Here is a 22,214-nt window from a genome sequence, read left to right on the forward strand (position 1 = left end):
ATCCAATTTGCAGCAAAGCAAGGCGTGAGAAAGCAAAGCACGTGTGCGCTTGTGGAAACTCAGACGTCTATTCTCTCAACTTGGTGATTACTGCAGCTTAGTTGGGGACCTTCTCTGCCCCTTCTTGCTCTTAATTACTCTGCCATGGACATCCTGTGCTCTCCGTCCTGCTCGTGGAGCCAGGGAAAATGAAAAATGAAAATATCGTCATCGCCGTGCATTAAAAAACGCCTGGCTTGAGTTCTTTAATAAGTCTGTCGGCAAGTTAATTAAAAGTGCTTAATGATCAAGAGCTTTATGGATGCCTGTGACTGAGATTACCGTTCACCTCTCTCCCCAATCTCGGCACACCGGTTCATCTTTTGCTGACCTTGTAGGACCTCTGGGAGTACATACACATCCTTGGAAAAGGTAACACCTACCTGGAATGTATGTATGTTTGTCACATGATACAATCCTAATGCTTAACATACGTAAGATATTATTTAGTTATTTCATAATGATGACCTTTTGGCTTGAATACAAAAGCAGAATGAGTGTGACTTTCATAAACACAATCGCTCGCTCACTCACTCACTCACTCACTCACTCACTCACTCACTCACTCACTCACTCACTCACTCACTCACTCACTCACTCACTCACTCACTCACTCACTCACTCACTCACTCACTCACTCACTCACTCACTCACTCACTCACTCACTCACTCACTCACTCACTGGTTTGTGTTGACGTTGCAGAAGTAGATAGACTAGCAGGTGAATTTCTTCACTTGAAGGGGAAAAAAAAACATTGGATGATGTCAAGCAAAAAAAAAAGCAGACAAACGCACGCTAACAATGTGTGGTTTGTTTGAGATCACATCTGCATTTAGCCTCTGTTTGTGAAAGCATCTGGCTCAAATGCGCGCCCGCTGTGAGTCAACCCGTCTGTTTGGACACGACGCAGGCGGCCAGAGTGTGTGTTCAGATTGGTGCTTTGTGTATTTGTGTGCGTTTAACCACAACGGCACACATCAACTTGATCCGCACATAGTAGTTCACAAGTTATCCAATCTAGCTTCAGGCACAGTATTTGGAGTCTCTACCAAAATGGAAATCCCAAATGTGGAAATCTGTTTCTAACATTTTCAATTGGAACGTTTTCTATCTTTGTTTTATTTACTGTCAATTGATCCAGAATATAAATTTCTAGCTGTTCAATCAATGACTCTTCCTTTTGACATGCTTGAGTGCTTATTGCACTATGTGTATGCATGGCCTTGAATCATTGTGTCCTCTTTGCGAACATGCGTGTGAGGATTAATAAGAGGAAGGGGAGATGCGTTGGGTGCATTTGCATGTGCAATGTAAAATGCTCAGCCAGATCTAGTGGGGGTTAAAAAGCGGCATCATGTCTGTGCTGGAGCGGCGGCTTCATCGCAGCACGGGGGGGGAAAGTTGGAAAGTCCCACGGAAAAGGAGATTCTGATGGAAAAGCCATGAAAGACACAGGAAAGGGGGGGGGGGGGGCAAGGAAAAACAAACTGCCGTGCTGTCGAAGAAGGGAGGAGAGATGGAGAGCTTGCAAAAGTGGGAGATTGAAAGTGGGGAGTGATTGTGAGAGGTGCGATGGAGAGAGGGAGGGAGGGAGAGGAGCAGACAGTCTGGTGGATGGGCAAAAAGACAAAGAGAAAAAAAGAAGCAAGTGAGAAGGAGAGGTCTGGTTAGACTTGGACACACTAAGCTGCGTGAAGATCTCAGGTCTTAAGAGAGAGAGTTACGAGGATGCCAAAGTGCTGCTTTTGTGGAGAAGACAGAACCAGGAAGGGCTTAAGGAAAGTGAAGAGAGGGGAGGAGGAGAGGGGAGGCCGTCTCTTGGAGCGAGGCTAGCACAGAGAGGGAGGAGAGAGGGAGAGGAGGGGGCGAGCTATTTAAACGCTGGAGCAGGACCGCGCAGCCCAAGTGCTCAACTCCCTGAGTGAAGGTAGGACAGGGAGAGGAAGCTACAGAAGACCTGAGCTTCTCACATACTTTTTCACACTTTGACACACGCTCCTGTAGCCACTTTTGGGCTCCCAGCGCTCTCCTCCAATCCACACTCTCGCCCGTCACGCTTTGAGGGCAGATGGCCGCGGCGTGGGCCTCTCTCGGGGGCGCCTTCGGCTGTGCCCTGCTGGCTCTGGTCCTGGGGAGCAGCAACTTGGACTTTGGGGTGCCCCCTGCAAGCTTTTACCCCCGGTTCAACCCCTTTTTCTTCCTGTGCACCCATCACGCAGAGATGGATGGAGTTGGGGTGACTGAAGGTGGGGCTGAGGTGCTGCTCACCCTCAAGATTATGGGTAGCCCCACTGCCTACACCCCGGGACAGGAATACCAAGGTGTGTCCACTGTTGATATGCATTCACTTTTCTGATTGTGAATTTTACTTCTATTAATTTAATGATTTATTACTTCCTGTTTAAAAATGTATTAAGAAAATTAAATGATAAATTCTTTATTTAGTTTCAGATTTTTTTACAATTAATTGAATTATTGAATGACTATTATTAAGAAAATCTGTCCATCCATTTTCTGTGATCAGGTAAATTCTCTTTGCTAAAAAAAAAAAGGATGAAGAACTAAGACATACAGTTAAATAAAAAAATCCACTTTAATCGGATAACTTCCACTTTTTTCCCTATTGTTGCAACCTGTTAGTGGAAACACAATTTTTTTTTTTTTTTTTTTTGGGGGGGGTCATTGTTTATGTAACTTTAAAAAAAAATAAGAATAGCAATAATGATTTGGACTTGTTTAATGTGCTGAGCAGCTTTGGTGCTTGACTAACCTGTGATCGGGATGCTCCGTGCGTAGGCAGCTTCTCCACAGTATCGGAGAACTGAACGAGAGGGAGGGAGAGAGAGAGAGAGATAGAGTGTGCGTATGTGTGTGTGTGTGTGGTGTGTGTGTGTGCGTGTGCCTGTGTGTGTGTGTGTGTGTGTGCGTGCGTGCATGCGTGCGTGCGTGTGTGTGTGCGCGCGCGTGTGTTTGCATAAGTGTGAGTGACAACAGACAAAGTGACAAATGATCAGTCCAAACTGCTAAAGATTTAAATTGAGTTAAACTGTGCTTGGGGTGCGGGTGGCGACCCATTAATCGGGCTTCTCCTTTTCCGATGCTTGCTAGCGGAAAAGTGATCCCATGTGACCGCTGCCGTGCACCCCGGCTCTCGGAACTTACTGAACACTGGGGACAGTGACCCTCACGGGTCAGCGCAGTTCTACAGAGGTCACGTTCCCATGCTACTGTCCTCTCCTCAAAAGTCATGCGTACACAAATTTTGATTTATACTACAAATAAACTCCAAATAAAATAATCTCTGGTTTCATTTGATTACGCTTGGCTGACTTCTAACACTCGTCCTCGCTTGATTAGCCATATTGTGTTATCTGAGCAAATAAACTTTTTGAATCCAAACAGCATCTGTTCAACACAGTTTGTTATAAAAGAAGTGATGAAGGCCAAGAAAAGCCACTCGTCTGGAAGAATCAGTCTTTTCCTGGAAATTACCCAAGGATCAAGGCTTGAGTCAAGGACCTTTTAACCGGGGCTGGGTTTGGAGGGAGAAATTTGAATAACTGGCTGCTGGATGGAAGGGATGGTGCGCACAGAGAGGTTTAAATAATTAGCATTAGAAACAAAGTGGACCGGGAGGAGGGAGGGATTTAAATACGACCACGGAGTGAGTGTGTGTGTGTGTGGGGGGGCGGGGCGGATTTGAATGACGATGAGAGGATTGAGCAGATGAGATAGGAGCAGTGTGGTTTACACGGAAAAAAAGCTTCTAGGCTGCTCACTTTTCTTTTCTGTCCTGTTTTTTTTTTTTTTTTTTTTTTTGCTGGATGGCGACTCATTGTTAAGTTTCTGTGGTTTTAACCAGAGAGTCTGAACAAGTGAAACATGGTAACCAAAGTCGAGGAATTTTTTTTTTTTTTTGCACTTCTTACTTGATGGTGTGCTCTCTCGCAGTTCAAAAATGTCAGAGTGGAAAGGATATTGAGGTTTCTTTGGGGCGACAAGTAACAATCCTTCCTGGTGACATAGCGTACATATTAAGGCTCACTATTATTATTTCGTGTTAATTTCCAGATACATAGCTGCCATCTATTTAGCTTGGCTTGATCCAAATTGCTTTTAGGAGCTCAATGGCCCCCACTTTTGGATTACATGTAGTTTAATCACCTTAAAGCAACGTGTGATCTAAGCAGTAAGCGAGCTGCGTGAGGAAATGGTGGGAGGCAGGCATCAAAAGATGCCGGCCAGCTATGTGCTCGGCGAAATCAAAGAAATGCTTTCAACCAAGGAACACGGATGACCCAAATGAATTGGTGAACCTTTTACAGACAAGAGGTGAAAGTCTCGCAAACATCCGAAGTCGAAGTAAGACTTCGCGTGGCCCGTTTGCTTTATTATAATTGAGTTTCCGACCTGACCTCTCTGCCTCCTCCTTGTGTTTCTTTAGAGCGATAAGACTGCCATGTGTGGGCAGTACACTGTGTGTGTGTGCTGTAGATTGCTGTATTAAGTTATCAGAAAGCAATGGCCAAGAAAGGTTACTGCTTGTGCTGCAAGTGTTGCCAGGATTCTGGTGGAAAAACAAAATATGGGGAGAAAGAGTTCTTGGAAACTAAAGAGAAGAAGCAATGAAAAGATTCAGGTCTGCGAGAGACAAAATCGAGTGTTGCTCACACGTACAATCACGCGGCTTATGTTTGCCCTTATCTTCACAAGGGTTGTGCCGTAAGGTCACGCCGGGACCTGAACTTTCCTCAAAATAAACAACAGGTCGTTTGCTAAACTTGGAGAGCAGATTGGTTGCTTGCTTTGTTCTCTGGATGACGTAAAAATCAATTTGCAGTGTTTGGATGGATGAACCAACCCTGGTAGAAATAAATGAATGAATGAATGAATGAATGAACAATATTAATAAAAATAAAAATAAATGATATAATTAAATGAAAATAAAATAAAATAAAATAAAATAAATAGAAAGACTTGTTTTGTTGTGTTTTTATACTGGTCACCAGCAGTAGTGACAAAGCTGCAAAAATAGATGTGCTGGAGCAAGAATGGGGCCAGTTGCTTTTTGTTACGTTGATGGATTTGGTACAGTTTGATGATTACACCCTTATTTGACATGATGTGTTCTGTTGTTGCGGAAGTCACAGTTGTGTCATCTTTTTCAAAAGCTGGATATGTCAGGATGTCACTTTTGTCTTTATGGCATCTAAATTGCTGACTACCAAGTGTTGCCGTCATTTGTATTCATGATCTGTCTTGCATGCTATTGACATACAATATTTGTTCCGACACATAATTTGACTCGTCACCCACCTTGGATTCATTGTTTCCAATTTGAGTCGTCTGGCTCCGCCACAAAAAACGAGTCATTGAAAGTGAGTTCACAGTTTCAATTGAGCTGATTCAATAATTGCAACGTTGTCCCACAACTTTTATGCAACATTCCATATGATAAACAAAATGAGAATTCCTATCATGCATTAGTTTAACACGTCTCCAATCCAGATGTCACATTATATAAAGAGGAGCTGCATGTTTCAACAAATGCTGGAAAGACTTTATTGTTTGTGTCCAAATCATGAACAGACCGAGTGACCGCAGAATGATTCCATGCTTACCCTGGCGACGCCTTCAAAATACAGCAAAAAATCCAATTTCTGTTGTGTGAGAACATGTCTGGCATGGACTTGCCTCCTTATTTGCCCTAAATATCTTTAAGGGAATTGCTGACCAGTACTTTCTCCACTTGGATATAAATCTATCTTTTCAAAATGCCATCAGCTCTTCCGCTGCCCACCTGTCTGATGATATTTTTTTTCCGGCAGTCTTCCATTATGAGTTTTGTTTCTTTTCTTGCTTTTTTTCCTGCAACTTATGTCTGTAGAAGAACATACCCGCCATGTAATAAGTAAAGGTCAGCAGTGCAAAGCCTCGTTTAGGCTTTGGAAAAACAGATGTTATCAAACCAAGCACTATCTGGAAAGTCATGGAAGCACAGCTCCTCCTTGGGTTGCCAAAATGGCACAACTGTTGTCGGATTTATTATTATTATTCTTTTGGGTGTTGCATCGTTTGTTTTTTTTGTGTTTTTTTTTAGGTCAGCTTTGCCCATCCTCTTTCTCTCTCTCCAGCATCTCATTCTAACTTAAAAGAGCTGTTGCAAGAATTGGTCTGTGAACCAACATATGGCTGGCCTCGTTTGCAAGCAGTCATGCAATTTTTGTGGTATGGACGAGACCGAAAGGCAAGCAAGTGGAAAGGGGACACTTGGGCTAATGGTTTAATGGGACTCTCTTGTGAGCAAAAGGAAAACCAACACGCTGCGCACGTTGCTGCACTTTAAAGTGTACCAAAGCTTTTGAATTCATTAACTTCCACGCTCTTCAGTCACTCAGCGTCCCGCTGTTTTGTCTGAATAGGTCACTTTGCTGAGTCGAAGGAAGTGTGTCAAGTGCACTCCTGTTTGTGTGGGCGTGTCGTGTGAGCTTTGGGTGTTCCGTCGACGATGAATGATGAAGCGTTTAAAGAGCATTGTGATGTGTCCCTTTCTTTTGTGCCGACGAGCAGATGGGCGACAAATGAGAATGGATACGCGTTTGGAATCATCTCTTTGTCACACATGCATGCTCGGCTCGGCCATGCACGCAGCTCTCGGTTCATAGTGGGTGATCCATCATTACAAAGAGGCAGGTCAGATGTTCCGCTAGCCAAACAGATATGTCCTGATTAGCAGGCTTTTACAATTTGTTATATAGCAGGGCTTTTATTTACCCCCAGTTGATTGACTTTTATGTCAAGTGGCAGTCAGTAGATGAACTGATGTTGCATTCCTGAAAGAATCTTCTCCAATCACTCAATTTATTTAACCTGGTGCTAGTGCAGGAAAAGCAAGAAGCCAGTGAGTGCATCACTCCGAGAAGAGGTGTGTTCCTCCTCTGGTTTTATTTAGGCAAGCGGCACTGAGCTCTTACATTTTTTATTGTCCGTTTCTTCAATGGAGCCTTTTTTTTTTCTCTTTCAGGCAAAGCATGCGAGCTCTTAACAAGCAAATGCAAATTGTGTTTTCAGTAACTTCCATGAGTGGGCAGATGAGTGGGTGGAAGTACTTTGGGGATGTTGAAGAGCGTGCGTGTCTGTTGACCGACTGCGCAGATGCAAGGACGCCATAGTTTAAGCACGCACTTGCTTCCCTTGTGTCATTTTGTGGCTCGTGGATTGTGTTTAAGCCTTAAACTTTAAGGCAAGTGTAAGCATTCACAAAATATTCACAACTCATCCAAAATATAATAATATTTTCAGCATATTACAGTTTGAATGCTAAAAAAGCATCACTGATGATCATGAAGTTATTCATTTCTTGGAAGTAATGTTTAAAAAAACAAAACAAAGTGGGGACAGAACATTGGTATTGATTTCAGAAAAAATAAAACCATATTTGGACACAAGAGGGTTTTAGTTGGCCCTTTACCTCCTCTTGGTGGATTCTACTCCTCCCTTTACCACTTCTTCTTCCACTTTGGAATCTGGGACCTCCCTCCGGTGCCTTCATTGTCATTTTTAGTAATCCCGTTTTGGGATGGGGGGGGGGCAATGTGTCATCTGTGCCGATAGCATTCGACGTGGTTCAACTCGCTGGGTGCCGGTGACTCGGCGCGTGGCAAGGGCGGATTAGCCTTCGCCTCGCACCCCCTTTTTTTTTTTCCCAGCATCACCCCCTCCCTTACAAAAAGCCTGGCCCGCTCAGGCTCCACTTGGCAGGCTGGCGGAGGCAGATTACACAGCTCACACATCTTCCTGTCCAAAGCGACAGCATGGTTGAGGGGGTTGGTGTTTACAGGGCTCTGCAAAGATATAATTTTCCTAATACTCTGTTGTGAAATACCCCCAATCCCCACATAAATGATATGGTAGCTCCAGAGCCCACAGATTTGTGTCATCGGTCAGCTTATAGGACCTCTTACAACTAGAAACTTAAGGTTGAATCTTTAAGTAACCCAAAATACGATTTCCAGACCATAAGACCATGTACTAGCACCATTTGAAAAGTAAAAATTGAAGCGTGATGTACTCTTTACTGAATGGTCACCTGAGAGTTGGAAATTTGAGGTCAATGGTTCGAATCCAGGCTACGGTGTTCTTATGTGGCGCGACACATTAAAAAAAACCATAAATGTTTGGCTAATTTAAAGTTTATACTGTACAGTTGACAGTTGTATGAAATTCTTCCTTCCACTTAACCAATCTTCCGTACAGCTTCATGATTGAGCAAATAAATTAGAGTAATGCTAAATAACATCTGTGTGCTGCCTCCAAGGACTGAAAATATTTTTTCCGACTAACTACTATTCAAAGCCGTAGTGAAATTTCTGGCTGCGTAATGAATTTTTAGTTGACATCTGTTTTATGAGCTGATTCATTGATTGCACCGAATTACAAATTTATTTCTCCCCACTGTGATGGAACACAAAATTCAAAATAATAAGGTAACCTATCCCTACTTATTACACAATCTGTGTTGTTATTTGTATTTTGGTCGGGTTAGTTTTAGGGTTAGGGAGTATACGGTAAAATAGACTGGATTGATAGTCATAAACAATTGGAAGATACCTTGGGGATGTATTTGTGGTCAACTGCAACTGTGCATTTCGACTTAACGTCTTTAACGTTTCACTCTGTGGTCTTTTCCCGCCTCGTGATTTAACGTGAGGGGATGTTGTAAAAGGAAATATTTTTTAAAACAATGGTGCCTTTTATGAACCTGGCTTCAACCGAAGATTTACAGTAACTAAACGACAAGAAATCATTGGAAATTGGAACCTCAAGTATGGGAACCTCACGTATGATAGCATTAGCCAGATATCCCTGATGCTTAACCTTATTGCAAATTCAAGCAAGCTTATCAATGAATTTGGGGCTGATCCTAATTCCAAATAAGGATATTCCCACTTTGGCAGAGGTTTGTGCTCAAGTGAGTATGATTTCAGTTTGAATGTTCTCTTTATTTGTGGTATTTTCTCATTTGTGCTGAAATCTGTTTCCACACAGAATCCCGACAGGGTCGTGGTTTTGCGTCTTAAGCCAATTTGGTCCTTGACTGTGTTTGTGCATTCCTTCAGATTTTGTGCTCGCTGATGGTAATTTAAACTTTGACAGTATTTGTATGCAAGAATACATTCTGATTATTTGTCATATGCCTCTTGTGAGTTTTTGCTGTCATTGACCTCACGATGGCTTCCGTACATGAAGGATGATATCTGAGGCTGTGCCCTGGTCTGCAGAACACATGGTGTTGATCATGAGGACAGCTCACTCTCCAATCCTGGCAGTCAGTCCAAGCGACAGAGGGAACAAATCATTGCGTTCCTGAACCCTAATCCAATATAACCATTTGTAACAACCGCTAATGCTGCAACTTTTGCTGAATAATATGCAGATTTTTTTTTATCTACATGCAGGATATTACTGCCTCAAGTCTCTGATGTTTTGTTGCCTTTGGGTATTACAGGCCCTCTGCCCCTAATTCTTGTGTCATCCCATCAGGATTTAAACTGGGCATATTTTGAATTTCTTTTTTGGGTGATTTTAAACCGTTTTCCGGTGTCTTAATAACATATATGTGCTTTTTGTCCAAATATCCCATAGATAAGAAATGACAGAACACTTTATAGCAGAAATCTTTAAGCCTCCCAGAACTCGAGCTATATGCTACAATTTTATAAAGTAGAACAGCTGTGGAGTGGAGCTACCCGCTAGCTGCTAGCAGGTTGAATAAGGCGAACGGGATCGGCAGTACTTGGGGAAGCGGAACCCGTCGTGTGACAGATAAAAACCAAATGATCATAAAGAGAAACTATTTTCCAGATACGTCACAATCAACCTATTCAAAGCTAATGCTAATCTGCGCTCACGAAACCTATTTATACTCTACTTGACTATTGATTATGCATTGATGCATTTGCATTGTACCGCCATCAAGTTTGAACGTGACACACATCTTGCGTGTGAAGAAGTGGATACTTGTGACTAATTCGCACGCCTCTTTGTCTTCGCGGCTGTTGCAAGGGTGAAGTGACGCCAAACTAAGGAGCCTCGTTCGGGATACAGTATTATGTTCTGACTCCACGTTGGAATCTCTGGCACTCAGCTCCAGTAAACTGCTCCCCTGAGATACGTCGTTTGGAGCCTTTTGCATAAGGTGTCGGAAATGTTGTCATTAAGCAGACCTGTAGAAGCACCGTGTCCAATAGGTTGCCTTTGATGGCGTGTCTCACGGCAGATGGCAGTGCCAGCAGGCCATGATGTGTGCCAGAAGGTTACGCAATGGAATGAGACCTGACTAGAACACTGCATGACGCATACATGCGCGGAGACACACTTCCCACACAGTCCCGAGAAGATACAGTACATCCATACTTGATAATAGATTTGATGGAAGGTGCTGAAATGACCATTTGGATCCTTCCTTGTTCTTAATGGTGCTGTGCACAGGTGACTGAGGGAAGCATTTCAGGAAGCTCACAGTCAAGTGGCGCCGTGACCCTGCTGTCATGGCCGCACAAACAGATGGAATCGGAGCTTCCCCATGGCCTGGTCTCCATTTCCGGGTCCTCTGTGGGCACGTGTGTGTCTGCCTGTGGGATGTGGGTCAGATGGTCAGCTATCTTTATTGAAAGCAATGCCAAGATAAGCTCCATTCATTTGGAGACGAAAAGGGTGTTCTCTTGGCTACTCTCTTTTTGTGGTTTTTCCGTCTGAGAATATTTGGGTTACTATGCGGCTCTGCAGAACCTTTAATGCGGCTTCTGCGGTGGAGCTTATGAAAGTGGGTGTGTTTGTACACAAGAGTATTAAAAAAGGAAGCATTCAGGACTCGCCAACCACGCCAGTAGGACTTCAATGCGAGCAAACAAGGTTGAAACGTAAATCAGTTCCTCCTACTTTCCAGCACTGCTCTAATCCTTCTCCATGTTGATTCCTAGGAATGAGCCCATGCCAGCAAGCTTTGCCAACCGCACTGGCGAGCAAGCTTTTCAACGCCATCAGGAGACGTTATTGTTGTGCTACTTGCCAGTGGCTACTGTTAAACAGCAGCCTAAAAAGGATTTCTTATCCAGCATTCAGTGATCCATTCACATTAGTAAAACCTTCTTTGAATATGCCTATAAATTTATATATACTAAATATGTGTATATATATATATATATATATATATATATATATAATATATGTGTGTATATATTATATATGTATATGTGTATGAAACATGAGATGAAATTAAGAAAATGAAAATTAAATAATGCGCCACATCCAGTAATTTTATGTAAACTAATTTATTAAGGTGAAGCAAACTAATTACTAAATGGCTGGTTGAATTTGAATTCAAATTTGAAGTTCGCATCATTACTTTTCAGTTCGACCTGAAATTCTTAGCATGAAACCTGCAAAATTAGAAATACACAATTTAGTGATTGAATTATTTACATCAGTCCACGCTAAAATATTGATATCATGAAGGGTATTGAATTTACATATGTGTGCTGTTTTGGTGCGATATGTGCGTGCTGGTATTTTACGCCGTAATATTATTCGTGGTGGTGTTGAAGAAATTTTCAAGGCCCATCAATACTTGAGCTGTGGCGTGGCTGTGTGTGTCTGTAATGAGGCATACCACATCACATCATCAATATTACATGTGGGCTTAGGGCCACTGGCTCTGCTCTGCTCTGTGCTCAGATATAAAATAATACTTGTCCCAGCTGACCAACACGTGTCCATCTTTTGTGGATAAATTATTGTATATTATTGTACTGGCACATTAAAGGAGACATGTATGTAGCTGACATTCTTCAATCAAAAGTCTTAAATTGCACGATTCTTCAGGGAGCTTCTGTCGATTGTTGTCCCGCCCCCTTTGGTCTGGTTTTGTTGCCACGACAACCAGAGGCGGAGCTAGGGCGTTTCGACTATGCTAGCTGTTCTCAAACGTCCCTGAATCTGAAGTGAAAGTCGAGCAAAAAATGAGAGAAAAAATCTTGAAAACGAGATGTACTTCTTGCTTCTACTCAAGCATTTTCATTTGTTTACATATTTCATGGAACGCAAAACAAAATAGAACGCCCATTTGACATAATGTCATCTAACTATTGAACCTTTATAGCGTAGAAATCATAAGTCAGTAATATAATAGTCAGTAAACAATTTCTTACACACTTTTATTGAAGTAATAATATGGAGGACTACTTAATCCTTTTATTTGTCTGCATTCTCTTCTGTACAATCTTTGGCTGTTCTAACCATCTTGGCTTTGGGTAGAGTAGTGACTATGAACGTGATGAACAGGTTGTCACATGATCTGTGTCATGTTTAAATGATGAATGGACAAATATTCATCCATCCATCCATCCATTTTCTGAACCGCTTAGTCCCCACGGGGGTCGCGGGCGTGCTGGAGCCTATCCCAGCCGTCATCGGGCAGTAGGCGGGGGACACCCTGAACTGGTTGCCAGCCAATCGCAGGGCACACAGAGACAGACAACCAATCTCACTCACACCTAGGGACAATTTGGAGTGATCAATCGGCCTACCAAGCATGTTTTTGGAATGTGGGAGGAAACCGGAGTGCCCGGAGAAAACCCACGCGGGCCCGGGGAGAACATGCAAACTCCACACAGGGAGGGCCGGAGGTGGACTCGAACCCGCACCCTCCTAACTGTGAGGCGGACGTGCTACCCAGTGCGCCACCGAGCCGCCTACGGACAAATATTCACTCCAGATTTTTGGTTGCGTTGAATGAGTCCAACAAAATCCCCCGTTGCTTCACACACACATACACAGCTCGCCACCGTGTTGGCTCCCTTTCCTTATGGTTCCTCATTCCCTTTGGCCAAGTGAGTAGTAGTCAAAAATAAAAGTATGGATGGGAATGATAAAAGCAACCATCAAAGGCCGCCAGCCTGCGCCTGAAGATTTGCACGTTTTTGTGTGCGCATGAATAGTACGCCTCAGGTAACTTGGACTTGATCAGATTGGCTCATTAGATGGCCTGCAAGTGTGAGATGAGTGTTGATGAGGCTACATGTAAATAATTTAGTTCTTGCATTTGTATTGATCAGGTAGCGCTGCTCTGTGAAGGCATCACCTCCTTTTCAATGCCTTTTGCCCCTCCCGTTCTAATGTTTTTTTTTTTTTTTCCTCAATGGTAACCTTGTGCTCACAGCTGCCCTTACGCCTCCGCATCAAATGGAACAGGTACTCTGCTACAGGGGAAAGAAAAAGTGCAGAAGGCATTTTTTTTTTTTGACACCATGATTTCTCAAATGGGAAATAGCTGATGGAGAGAGGGTAAAAAGAGAGAAACCGCAGGCGAAAAAATTCCTTTGAACATGTGCGAGTAACATTCAGCGTGTGTGTCCATAGAGAGTAATGGAGTGTGTGTAACCTTGATGATGTGGGTCAATGGAAATGTGGAGATAAGCTTATTGTGTGTATGCAACCGGGGCTGACATTGTGCATTACATCTCCATTTACTACTCCATTAAATACAACATGGCGTGGCCTTGGATCAATGTGTGTCATGTAAACACTGCCAATATGTTTGCTTGCAGCTGTTGAATAGATAATGTGTTTGGGAAGCAAAATAAAAATATTCACCGTATAATAAAATTGCTGATATAAATGAGAAGGCCAATTTCCCTCATTTAATGGTGCTCGAGGTTGACTAAAAGGATGCGGCTGTTGCCAAGCAAAGTAGTTTGCAGTAGTCTCATTTTTGCAGACATTTACAAGGTGTGTCTGGAAAGTTCACGTTTGATGACATCAAATTTTATTACAAATCCAAGATACAAACTTAATCCTGGATTTCTCTGTTGCTCCTCAATCTGTTCCTAAAAGGATTCTTCTGGGTTCGCTGTTGGTCTACGTAGCGGCCATCTTGTACATTTGTGGTTGAAAGTCAACATATGAACTCCAGCATCATGAATATATCAGGACAGAAGAAGACAAAAAATTGCCATGGCTGCAAAGAACAAAATGAGTGGATGAGCTAAATTATTGAGGCGTTCATATAAAGAAGCGACTGGCTGAACTCGAATCTTAAAACGAAGCACATCAGACATTCACCAAAACACAGGACGCACATTCAGAGCCACTCGCACATACACAAACATGAGGCGCCTTGTATGTGTAAGTCTTAATGGAGTCACCCAGACAGTCAGGGTGGGAGACTGGGCCACACAGTCTGCTCTCCCACATCCAAACTCAGCAAGCCTCAGGAGAAAAAGCGCCCTGAGAGCAAACTGACTTGTTGCCATTTCATAACTAAAAACACATCAACGCCGCGGGTGTCACGGCATTTTCTTATTCCGCGAAATGCAAAGGGGGATTCCGGAGTCAGTCACTGCCGACTGCAGGTTATTTTCCGACTCCTCCTTGTATGAAAGTGTATTTTTTGGGGAGTGGGTTCTTCTAGAGGCCAGACTTCCCCCAGGTTCAGCTCCGTCTCTGTGGTCCCATCAGGCAGGGTCTTTGTTCACATGGTGGATCAATAGTTAACTTGCTGCGGGTGACACTAAGCTGTAGAGCTCAACCGCAGAGTAATAGACCTTTGGAATATTTCACCCTGATGCTGTTTGTGGCGACCCAAAATGACTACAAACCTAACTTGACGTTGGGGTTACATCCAATTAGATTATTAAGATTGTTTATCTTGGGCAGTAAGCAAAGCATTTTTGTTTAGTCTTGTGTCAAGAAAGATGAGTTTTTATTAAGGGGATTTTTTGTATCTATATTGAGCCACACAGTAAAATGTTTGTTCAGCCAAACCCTAATCTGAATTAGCTTCTGCTGAGGGTTGCGTAGGTGGGGGTGAAGATAGCTCGGACGGCGATGCGGATAGTTGACACAGCATAAACAACCGTTTAAATCATTTCAATTTTTGTTTTGCAATCAGGAGACGAGCGAAAACTGTTCAGATATTTCATAAAGATGAATAGTAATAAAAATTGCTCATAACATCCCTGATTTTTTTACAGAAAGGACAATTTGTAATTTGATGCACAATTTGTCTTTGCGGGCCACACAAAATTAAATGGCGGGCCGAATCTGGCCCTCGGGCCTTGGGTTTGACACCTGTGGTTTAACTCAACAAAGTGGCACATGAGAAAGGTCAACATATTGCATCAGTTTAAAAACAAAACAAAAACATTCGTGTTCTTACAGTTCTGCGAATTATTTTGTATAATATCAATGAAAAAGATGAATAGACCAAAATAACGCAATGCTCTTCTCTCCCCAGTGACCATCTCGACCAGCGTGTCCTTCGACGGTCTGTTAGTGACGGGCCTGTACACCTCCACACCCGTCCAGTCTGCTCCCATCCCAGCACCGGCTGCTTTTGGCTTCGGTAAGTCTGACATTCAGTGTGTCAGTGTGACGTCCTCAGCTGTGATCTGAGCTCCAACATGCTCAGCTTAGCAGCCCCTCACTGATGATGAAGTTTCACAGGGTGCACGACCCGGCTCAGTGATCCACATCCGTTCCCAGAACGAGTAGAGTCTTATGTCATCTGGGTGAGAAGAAAGGCTAAATATGATGACAGGTCTTTTGAGAATTGAAGCACAGTGTACTAGTGACTAGCATGTCTGCCTCACAGTTCGGAGTTTCCAGGTTCCAATCGATCAAGGAGGAATTTTTTTCAAAGGTCCAGGGATACTTTCAATGACTTTCATGCAGCTGGCCCGGCTCATTTGTATTTCTTGTCAGTTCCCCCAATTGACTGGTGGAAGACGGACTGGTTTGGGGCGTAGTCTACCCGGATCGCTAAGTCATCTGGAAAAAACATTGCTTCATTTTAGACTGTTTGCTTCTTTATTCACTACAATGTACTCTATTGAGTGTTGGGTGTGAATGTATTTTAAATATCTTCACACAGCTGAATGGAAACCCACCTTGACCTATTTCCGGACAAACAAAGAGAAAGCTAAAAGTCCGTCAAGTGTGAATAGATGAAGCCCTTGAGTGTTCTGGAGATCTCCCGAGGCCATTTAACCAACAATGAAGTCGTCCTTGGAGAAGATGCAGACTGGCCCAGAATAGATGCCCGGGTGCCTCCTTTATCCATTTTTACTCTGGAAAGTGGAACGCTGACTTCTTTTGGTTCACTCCCTAATTTAAAAAAAAAAAAAAAGAAAATTTTTCAAAATATGGGCAATAGTTCATAAAGCCACGTTTGCAAAAATTATTATTATTATTATTATTTTAATAATCCTTTACATTACATAATGCGTAATTTTCATTTGTGTGCAATTTGGGTAAGTGACACATCTTGGCAAGCTTACCCATGGACTAAACTTTCATCAGCTTTCTGAAAGAATGCTGCTGATATGTAACACTTTGAAGAGCAACATGTGGAGCAGCACCATCATCGTTTGTATTGTTGTTGTGACAAGTATTGAAGGATCTGAGGGGAAGGATTTTTATTTTTTTTTTAACAATCCTGGTGTTTAGTGTCTCGGAAGGGGTGCGGTTCTAATCCGTCTCAATGGAGGCATGTGAGGAACACGACTAGAATTCAATGGAGAATTGCATAGACACACGCCAGCTGTTTGAGATGTGACTGGCAGGGAGAGCATGTGGCTGACAGATGTGTCCATGCAAGAAGCGAAAAAAACCTTTGGACACAGACACTGAAACAGCTTTATATTCGTCTGCTTCTATTTTAAATTGCAGATTAAAAAGTCAATAATAAACAAAATTCCAACACTGCTCATTGATTGGATTCCAGGAGATGATGTACTGTAGGTGTACCTAATATTGTGGCCAGTGCCTGCACATGGGTAAGGATAATAAAACGGACGAGTGGAGTCTTGGAGTTTTCGAAAGTTGTTTCGTGGTCGATGTGGTCAGACGAGCTTGTCAGAGATCATTCCGCAGCCTACTCTGTCGCCCTCATTCAACCACTACAGCATGTTGCATTGCTTTTTCACGGCGTGCCTTTTATGGATTTTATCCCTGGCTGGTGGTGGAGACAGCGAAGGGAAAGTTTTATTGGCTTTCTATCGTTCTGAATAACAAGGCCCTTCACACTGCAATTGTAATAAAAACGTCAGACTTTGGGGGCAGACTTTTTTTTTTTTTTTACTGCGTCAGAAGAACTGAACTTACTGTCAAATTAGCTCAATGAAGCAATTGGGCTCTTAGTAAACAATGCCGGGGCAAACCTTTTAAGTCACGAGTGTGGAGTCAGTCGAAAAACATTGTGCAAGCCGGGCATGGTTAAGAAAGAAGTGGTGTAGAATGACTTGTTTTTTAAAATATGCCACCTGGAAAAAAAAGTGCTTGACGCAGCAGTGGAACGCTTTCTCTGTGCCAACGAGTCCGCGTGGTATTTTGGACGATGTGTTCACACTTGTAATGTGGGTTAGTGTGTAAAGAGGTCGACTTTGGTTAGTTGTATTGAGTAGCGGCGGTGCTTTTTCAAGATTAACGTCAGTGTGGCCTGACTCAGCTACTTGAGAATTCAGACTGCTTTATGTATTTTTTTCCCACTTTGACATTTATTCCATTTACAGCGCTTTGTTTCCATTCCAGCCTTGTGGCTTTTCCAAAACGGAATTGACAAAGTTTTCAAGGCATTATCCTCTAATGGATTTCGATTAAGCACAACAACAAATTGGCATGTTTTTGTTTATCTGATTATCTGTGCTTTATACAATAACTATAATGAGGTGATTAAACCCCAAAGAGCTGGAACCTTGCTGGAAATAAATGTCTCATATTGCTCTTGTAATAGCCAAATGTTTTCAATGGCATAAAAAAAAAAAAAAGTCTGAGTGCATATCCCTTGTAAAAAATCTCCCACAAGGTTGAAATTATGGGGACGAACCAAAGTCTTTTTTGCAGAGGCCTGAAATTGATGAGCAGAAAAGCAAAACAAAGCAAAGTGGTGAGATTAAAGCCAAGGCAATAAGTGCCGAGTGGGGAGGGAGAATTTGGACAGTGTGCATGAAATGTAGCAAACGACGAGTGATAGGGCGAGGAGGGGGGCGAGAGTGATGGGATGGCCTTCCATCACACCCGACCGACGTCCGGGTGGTTGATTGGTGTCGCCGTGCGGATACTAAGCCTCTCAGAACACGCTCATTGATGGATGGCCGGGTGATGTTTATTTTGTCGTTCATTTGCATAGTTGTATGATTTTGCGGTACCGCTCGCTTTTGGCCGGTCCTCATCTCAGTATGATGGAACTGGCTGGCTGACAAAGCGACAGCTTAGTGACAGGGACGTTCAGCCCCCCCAGTCTGTCCTCATGACGGATGGCCGACTCACACACACACACACACACACACACACACACACACACACACACACACACACACACACACACACACACACACACACACGCACGCACGCACGCACGCACACACGCACGCACACACACACGCACACACACGCACACACACACACACACACACACACACACACACACACACACACACACGAGATGACTATTAGAGATGAAATTCAACTGCACCTTGACCTGTGCAGCTAGCGTGTGTGTGGTCAAAATTGCAATCACTCTGTGTGGAAATATTCATAGTGATCCTCTTGAGACTCACTTTATTTCATATTACGCTAAACTTTAGTTTCCATTGAAATTATTCCTTAACACCTGTTCTTTTGCAGTAAAAAAAAAAAATGGGGTCATGTTTTTTTCCATAGTTGTCCAAATAAGGCAAAATATGTTTAAGTTTAGTGTAAAACTGAATCATAAATAAAAGAACATTCAAACGCATTATAAAAAAAATATATCATTGGCATTTTTAAGAGGCCTGACATTGTGACCCAACGCGGCATGACACTATAATCACTTAAAAAAAAATGCCACTGTATATCCAATCATGTTTTTAAATTTTCCACCATCTCATGGGCGAAGGTGGACTGCATTCACCCTCTCACCCACTGAGCCTGATTGATGAGCGATGGCAGCTCACTGTGTTGCTGTTTACGCAAACACACTCACAAAACCTTGTTTGTCAGCCTCCACCTATTCTCACAAGTTTGTTTCTTCATAGCCGTCATACCACCCCTACTAATACACCTCTCATCATCTCGCTCCCTGCTGAGTGTGTGTTTGTGTGTGTGTGCATGTGCGTGTGCGTGTGTGTGTGTGCGTGTGTAGGGGGAAAAGGAACGCTATCGTGAAAAAGGGCTGGTGCAGGGCGAGGGAAGGCGTACATGGGGGGAGAGAAGCTGTCAGTCCCTGGGAGACTTCAAACACGTTGCCTTCCTGTGATCAGCTCGCTTCCTGGTTCTCTGCTGACAGCTCCCTGACTGTGCCACTTAGGCTTCTTCATACATATGCACACACACATGCCATGTAATAGATACACACACAGGCACACACACATTCTGTGACTTATCTATTCATTCCACAACACATTCTCACATTTAAGATGTGCACATCTGCTCTGACATTCTTCATTACAATAACCTTGAACATCCAAACTGTTGATGCCTGGTTTGGAATTGAGGAGAAAGCAAACAAGTTACAGTAGAGGTGGTGAGGATGTTAATTAATAATGATGATGATGACTTATCTAAGCCATTAGTTCTTCCCCACTCAGGACTGCTATGTTGTATGGCGCACGGCTCCTTGTGATGGATTCATTAGTGTTGTAGTGAAGATGAAATGAGTTGTCAGGAGTAGAGGTTATTTGTGCTCTCAGAGGACCAAATTTGGAGATGGACTGGAGGAGGCTTGTTGTTATGCTTGCTACCGTTCTGGCCTCCTCCTCCTCCTGAGTTCCACCGCCTTCACAATGTTAACAGGTGGCTAAATATTAGGCTCCTTCTCTGAATCTCAAGGACGCTCGTGTGATGATGCATCACTAGTCCTCCCCCTGACTGCAAGTTAAAAGGAAACGCACCTTCAAAGAATTCAGAGAACCATCTCCATTATTAATTCAAGCGAAATCAAGAGTCCAGACCAGCGTATTAGCGATGACTAAAACTCCCAGCGGAATAGTTCTCGCCTCTCAGGTGAGATGGACTTGCAACTTCACCTTCTCCTTCTGGTCACAAACATGGAGCCTGTGATCGATTTCAAAGCAGTGTGCAAGCGTGTAGTGTCCATTTTCTAATCCGTGTTATTCCATTTCATTTTTTTTCCCCCGCTGTCAGAAAGCAGCAGGCGTAGGCCGTTGCTCCGATGTGTGGTCTCGATCAAGCCGGTATTATTTTCTGACACGCTGCGAGATTGCAGAAAGCGGGAGAGGTAGAAATATAGACGGCATTTGACTCGTATTTCTGCGCACGCTATTGAGTTTGCGTCAGTTCCAACACAAAAGTCGAGTTGACTTTGAAGTGTGTCTTCTCTGGCGTCATGTTGCATACCTCCGCATGCACCTTTCAAAGTGAGTGGGCAGCTGCGGGCTCGGCGTGCAAACGTAGGAAAAGTGATTTTACAAAGCCTTCTTGGCCTCTGCGCTCTATTCATATTTAAAGTTCCCTTGCAGGGAGTGTTAACGCACTTGAAGTACTCTCTGCTGCTTTGGGATGAGGAGGATGTGGAGTGATTCTTCAGACCCATAAAAAAAAAAAGACTGGATCAAATCTGTCCGTCCACTTTTTTTTTTTTTTTAAACCAAGAGCCTCTTGGCTCACCCAGATTCAATCCGACCTATATTTTGTCCGTGAAAATAGTTTCTGTTAGTCATGATAAGTCAGCCGTTGCCTCTCAGCTCCAAACCTCGTCCGTATTCACAATTAATAAACGCAATTAGCATGTCACATCCATGCTACATGTCGCTTTGCTTGCCTTTGGCTTTCCACAGGCCCTTCACCTGTCGCCGCTGGTGTCGTTCATTCTCAACATGCATGTCAGAACACAGCCTGCGAGAGCGCAGCCCCACCAGTTTGTTTATTTGCTGCCGGACGTGGGTGCTGGAAATTAGCACAAGTCAAATCAGATTAATTAATCCCCGGCTCAAACGATTAGTCGAGGAGTCGCGTTGAATTAAAAATCAAATTAGCCTTGGCGCCTGCCGGTAAAGCTGCTGTGATGTGTGCCCGCCAAGCCACGGTGACACACATCCACGGAAGGCTCGTGGCTGTCACTGATGGATGGGCGACCAGCGGCATGGAGAACAAAAGTGGGCGCACAAGGACAAACGGTGACTTTGCCACCCCGTGTGGAAAGTTTCTCCTCCAGCTCTCAGTTGGCTGACCTCACATGGTTGCTCTTCCACAAGCTCCAGTCAGGTCAGCAGCACCAACATGCCTGTTCAGTCACGCTTTGTTCACCATGATGGATTATATAATCAACTCATCTTTATCTTGACCTGCTCCTATTTGATAGTAGACCATTTTCTAGGGGTGTCACTATGGAATATTTTTAGAACCGATTATCCTATCAATTAGTCCATTGATTAATCGAATAATTGCATGAAATTTATTTGGCTCTAAAATGCAGCATAAACAAATGTACCCATAATTGTTTTGAACCAATTATTGTTGTTTATTTAATGTCTCAAAAATACAAGCGATATCACATGAGAGGAATTGATTGACCTTTTTGAAATTGATTCGGTTCCTGGTTCGGTCACTGTTTTCTAAAATAACATTTTGGATGTTTGGAAATGTTTGTGACACAAAAGATAACCAGTCTGCTTTTATACATGACTGCCAAAACCAGAGAATATCCATCCATTTTCTGAACCGCTTAGTCCCCACGGGGGTCGCGGGCGTGCTGGAGCCTATCCCAGCCGTCATCGGGCAGTAGGCGGGGGACACCCTGAACTGGTTGCCAGCCAATCGCAGGGCACACAGAGACAGACAACCAACCAACTCACACTCACACCTAGGGACAATTTGGAATCTTCAATCGGCCTACCAAGCATGTTTTTGGAATGTGGGAGGAAACCGGAGTGCCCGGAGAAAACCCACGCGGGTCCGGGGAGAACATGCAAACTCCACACAGGGAGGGCCGGAGGTGGAATCGAACCCGCACCCTCCTAACTGTGAGGCGGACGTGCTACCCAGTGTTCCACCGAGCCGCCCAACCAGAGAATATTTACTATTAAAACGCTGACATGAGAGAATTTGGACAATTTTAAGATAAACAATTACGACGACTCAATTATTAAAATAGTTGTCGATTAATTTGATAATCGAT

The 22,214-nt window shown here is 43.4% G+C and overlaps 1 protein-coding gene across 2 annotated transcripts in view; it reads left to right on the forward strand.

The window, feature by feature from the left end:
• The first annotated feature begins 1,652 nt into the window (after positions 1–1,652).
• Positions 1,653–22,214, forward strand: part of LOC125970871 (reelin) — a 66,524-nt gene continuing 45,962 nt past the window's right edge. Inside the window, exons 1-2 of one of the 2 annotated variants that reach the window (XM_049723583.1) lie at positions 1,653–2,361; positions 15,336–15,443. In XM_049723583.1, the coding sequence (XP_049579540.1) occupies positions 2,109–2,361; positions 15,336–15,443 (361 nt within the window). In that variant the 5' untranslated portion in view covers positions 1,653–2,108. The remainder of the gene's footprint in view (positions 2,362–15,335; positions 15,444–22,214) is intronic. The other variant, XM_049723584.2, reaches the window with a different exon arrangement.

Source organism: Syngnathus scovelli, chromosome 6 (assembly GCF_024217435.2).
Source record: "Syngnathus scovelli strain Florida chromosome 6, RoL_Ssco_1.2, whole genome shotgun sequence".
NCBI classification, from domain to species: Eukaryota; Metazoa; Chordata; class Actinopteri; order Syngnathiformes; family Syngnathidae; genus Syngnathus; species Syngnathus scovelli.